General features: G+C 48.5%; 1 protein-coding gene across 1 annotated transcript in view; it reads right to left on the bottom strand.

Annotated features, from left to right (window-relative positions):
* Window positions 1-464: 464 nt before the first annotated feature.
* LOC118944530 (photoreceptor-specific nuclear receptor-like) overlaps window positions 465-3,034 on the bottom strand; it is a 10,110-nt gene continuing 7,540 nt past the window's right edge. Inside the window, exons 6-8 of the mRNA XM_036964382.1 lie at window positions 2,737-2,980; window positions 2,363-2,468; window positions 465-968 (exon numbers count right to left, since the gene is read on the bottom strand). Of these exons, the coding sequence (XP_036820277.1) occupies window positions 836-968; window positions 2,363-2,468; window positions 2,737-2,980 (483 nt within the window). The 3' untranslated portion in view covers window positions 465-835. The remainder of the gene's footprint in view (window positions 969-2,362; window positions 2,469-2,736; window positions 2,981-3,034) is intronic.

Raw genomic sequence — 3,034 nt, 5'->3', positions numbered from 1 at the left:
GTTAATAGATAGCTTGGTGTAAACCTGGTTTCTACTCATCCTCTTCAGTTAATAGATAGCTTGGTGTAAACCTGGTTTCTACTCATCCTCTTCAGTTAATATATAGCTTGGTGTAAACCTGGTCTCTACTCATCCTCTTCAGTTAATAGATAGCGTGGTGTAAACATGGTTTCTACTCATCCTCTTCAGTTAATAGATAGCTTGGTGTAAACCTGGTCTCTACTCATCCTCTTCAGTTAATAGATAGCTTGGTGTAAACCTGGTTTCTACTCATCCTCTTCAGTTAATAGATAGCTTGGTGTAAACCTGGTCTCTACTCATCCTCTTCAGTTAATAGATAGCTTGGTGTAAACCTGGTCTCTACTCATCCTCTTCAGTTAATAGATAGAAGACAAAATACAAGTTTCAATTTATCAAGGCATGAAATCATAAATACAGCACACATATTTATGACAGCAGAAATGTACAGTGTCTAAGACGAAACAGATTTTATGTAAATATATCACATTACATCGTGAAAAATATAGACCATGGACGACTAGACTGAAATGTAACTGAAGATATGAGACACAAACATTCTGCCCACAGCAAAGGACATTTTGAGTCTGGGGTCCAACACACAGCAAAGCCCATTACAACACGTTATCAAGCTCAAAAAGCAGGTCTGTTTACTCTCTTACAGCAATGACATATTTACATGGTTTTCTTTACACACAGCAATAAGATATTTACAACATCCTGTTACACACATCAGTTTGTTAGCTTTCGGGCATGTTCACTTGCGGTGTGTCTCAGTGCAGTATAACTGAGCGTCCATTTTGTTTTTTTCCGTGTATTAGTTCTTGAACATGTCACACAGAAGTTTCTCCATGGGGGTGTTGCCGATGGTCCTGTGGAAGAAGAGGAGCTCGATCCGCTCAGAGCTGACGAAACGCAGAGAGGGCAACAGCAGGAGGAGCTTCCCAAATCTACACAGAGAGAGACAGAGAGGGTGGTGAGTTATACACTTTGAATTTACAGCAAAGAGAGATTCCATCAAAGTCCTGAAGTGTCTAAAAACAGAAAAATAAAAACGGATTCCAATTCTGTTAGCAGCTATCAAAATATTATCAAGATCAAGTCATTTACAGATCCATAACAGTGAAATTTGATTTCACCGGCCTTTTTAACATCCTCTCATTCTTCAGGTTAGTAGCTATATATACATACAGTGGAATCCATAAAGGTCAGGAAGGTCAGGGAGGTCAGGGAGGCTGTGTAGGGAGGTTGTGTAGGGAGGTTGTGTAGAGAGGTTGTGTAGGGAGGCTGTGTAGGGAGGTCAGGAAGGTTGTGTAGGGAGGTCAGGGAGGCTGTGTAGGGAGGTTGTGTAGGGAGGCTGTGTAGGGAGGTCAGGAAGGCTGTGTAGGGAGGTCAGGGAAGCTGTGTAGGGAGGTCAGGGAGGCTGTGTAGGGAGGTTGTGTAGTGAGGTTGTGTAGGGAGATCAGGGAGGTTGTGCAGGGAGTTCAGGGAGGTTGTGTAGGGAGATCAGGGAGGTTGTGCAGGGAGATCAGGGAGGTTGTGTAGGGAGATCAGGGAGGTTGTGCAGGGAGATCAGGGAGGTTGTACAGGGAGATCAGGGAGGTTGTACAGGGAGATCAGGGAGGTTGTACAGGGAGATCAGGGAGGTTGTGCAGGGAGATCAGGGAGGTTGTGCAGGGAGATCAGGGAGTTTGTGCAGGGAGATCAGGGAGGTTGTGCAGGGAGATCAGGGAGGTTGTGCAGGGAGATCAGGGAGGTTGTGCAGGGAGATCAGGGAGGTTGTGCAGGGAGATCAGGGAAGTTGTGCAGGGAGATCAGGGAGGTTGTGCAGGGAGATCAGGGAGGTTGTGCAGGGAGATCAGGGAGGTTGTGCAGGGAGATCAGGGAGGTTGTGCAGGGAGATCAGGGAGGTTGTGCAGGGAGATCAGGGAGGTTGTGCAGGGAGATCAGGGAGGTTGTGCAGGGAGATCAGGGAGGTTGTGTAGAGAGATCAGGGAGGTTGTGCAGGGAGATCAGGGAGGTTGCGTAGAGAGATCAGGGAGGTTGTGCAGGGAGATCAGGGAGGTTGTGCAGGGAGATCAGGGAGGTTGTGTAGAGAGATCAGGGAGGTTGTGCAGGGAGATCAGGGAGGTTGTGTAGAGAGATCAGGGAGGTTGTGCAGGGAGATCAGGGAGGTTGTGCAGGGGGATCAGGGAGGTTGTGTAGAGAGATCGGGGAGGTTGTGCAGGGAGATCAGGGAGGTTGTGCAGGGAGATCAGGGAGGTTGTGTAGAGAGATCAGGGAGGTTGTGCAGGGAGATCAGGGAGGTTGTACAGGGAGATCAGGGAGGTCGTAGTAGTCCTACCTGGCAGGCTGACTGGAGTAATGTGATCTGATGTGTTGTCCCAACATCACCTGGGACTGATCCTGTAGGTTCTCGACCTGCTCCGGGTCCTTCAGACCTCGGGTCTCTATGACAACAAAGAGAAGAAGAAGGAAAGATCAGTCAAACAGGCCTAGTCTCACGTCTTATCCACGTGTCCAGACGGAATCTGGAGAAGTAGAATTTACAGCCCCAGACAACAGAAAGCCCTAATACAGATCAAACGGAAAGATGTATCTCATGACATTCAGCTCTGGTCACAAAAACATCACCACAGATTACATCTGGCCATTCTTATTGCAAAGAAATGACACCATAGCAACACAAATCACAAACCAACCCCCCCAGGCACCCACCTGGTTTGAAGAGGACGATGGCCTTGAGGCAGGCAAACTCAGTGGGGTCTACGACCAGGGCTTTGAACCTACTGAAGACCTCCTGGAGCAGACGCAGGTCCACGCTGGTGTAGGATGTCTTACTCTGCATGGTTGGTGGGGACAGGTCGGGGAGGGACAGCAGAGGACAGCTGTCCAGGGGGAGAGACCACTGGATGGCACACAGCAGGAAGAGTTCAGACCATGCCTCCTCCAGCAGGATTACCTGGAGGGGAACAAGGAAGTCAGATCAGTGGGGGTCGCACAAGGTTAGAGGTCA

The sequence above is a fragment of the Oncorhynchus mykiss genome, chromosome 26 (assembly GCF_013265735.2).
Source record: "Oncorhynchus mykiss isolate Arlee chromosome 26, USDA_OmykA_1.1, whole genome shotgun sequence".
Taxonomy (NCBI): domain Eukaryota; kingdom Metazoa; phylum Chordata; class Actinopteri; order Salmoniformes; family Salmonidae; genus Oncorhynchus; species Oncorhynchus mykiss.
The sequence above is the reverse complement of the archived record's forward strand: the minus strand, read 5'-3'. Positions and strand labels throughout refer to the sequence as shown.